General features: G+C 38.9%; 1 protein-coding gene across 1 annotated transcript; it reads left to right on the forward strand.

Moving 5' to 3' along the window:
• Window positions 1-647, forward strand: LOC121803765 (G-type lectin S-receptor-like serine/threonine-protein kinase At1g11330). The gene is made up of 3 exons (XM_042203376.1): window positions 1-78; window positions 156-366; window positions 442-647. Exons 1-3 carry the CDS (start codon window positions 1-3, stop codon window positions 645-647), a joined length of 495 nt encoding a protein of 164 aa, XP_042059310.1.
• The last annotated feature ends 787 nt before the right edge of the window (window positions 648-1,434 follow it).

Below are 1,434 nucleotides of genomic sequence, written 5' to 3' on the forward strand. Positions count from 1 at the left end.
ATGGTGCTCTCAAATGCAACAGAAAATTTTGATCGCACCAATAAGCTCGGACAGGGTGGCTTTGGTTCTGTTTACAGAGTAGTTCTTCTTCTTTCAAGACGTCTCTTCACTCTGTAGTGTGCCATAAGAAATGTAATATTATAACTGGTTTTCAGGGGAAATTGCCAAATGGAGTAGAAATTGCTGTAAAAAGGCTAGCAAGATCCTCAAACCAAGGGGTGGAAGAGTTCATGAATGAGGTTGAGGTGATTTCTCGGCTTCAGCACCGCAATCTTGTTAAACTTCTTGGTTGTTGTGTTGAATCAGAAGAAAAACTGCTAGTTTATGAATACATGCCAAATGGAAGCTTGGATACCTATCTCTTTGGTATGTCTGTGATGCTCTTGATTAGTATTATGTGTTAGGAGTTGTTCTATGATGGTCCAAATAACTTTTTTTTAGGTTCCCATAAACATGACTTTCTTAATTGGCAAACACGCAAATTAATTATTAAGGGAATCTGTCGAGGCCTCCTTTACCTACATCGCGATTCAAGGTTAAGGATTATTCACAGAGATCTAAAGGCAAGTAATATCTTGTTGGATGAAGTGTTTAACCCTAAAATATCCGACTTTGATATGGCAAGGATTTTCGGTGGCAAGAAATAGCTGCAGATAGGCCTAACATGTCTTAAGTGTTGTCGATGCTTAGTTGTGAGATTGTGGAGCTTGCTCGCCCAAAGCATCCAGCATTTCTTGGGATGCAGACCTCTCAATCCACAGAGTCCTCTACCAAGAGATCAAGTTAATGATGTCACTTTTTCAACAGTTGATCAAGGAAGGTGACTTTACTACCTGCTTTAAATATGTTGATGGAAATTGTAGAGCTGATTGTGTTTGTTGTTTGATTAGTGGAATACAATATGTTATGTATAGATGTTGAGTTCAGTTTAGTTGTGGCAACCTAGACAATTATTCTTCAGTAGCTAATCTAAAAGACTGCATAGCCTTTTTAACAACTAATTTTAAACAAATTGTGTAAGTTGGCCTAGTAGTGTTAGTGTAGTAATGCCTAAGGCCAAATACTAGCTAATTAATTTGGAGAAATATCAAATACTAGCTAACTAATGAAAAAGAGAAGTGGAGATGTTGTCCAACCCCATGAGGATTTCCACTACTGCAATTTAACAGAGCAGCAACATCTTTGTCCAGCACCATCCTCTTTCTGCATATCTCACAATTCCTCTCAGCATAAAAACGGTATTGTTTTCTTAATCGTTTCCTCAGTCTCTTGCTAGCAATAATGCGAGCCAATCTATCTTCAGTGGTGGTGTTGGGTCGTGATACCGCCAATCTCACACGCGTACGAACGAAAGAATAAAACACACAACGATGTAACGTGGTTCGGTGATAAACCACCTACGTCCACGGAGAAGATGACCGGAATCTTATTGAT

Source organism: Salvia splendens, chromosome 5 (assembly GCF_004379255.2).
Source record: "Salvia splendens isolate huo1 chromosome 5, SspV2, whole genome shotgun sequence".
In the NCBI taxonomy this organism is placed as follows: Eukaryota; Viridiplantae; Streptophyta; class Magnoliopsida; order Lamiales; family Lamiaceae; genus Salvia; species Salvia splendens.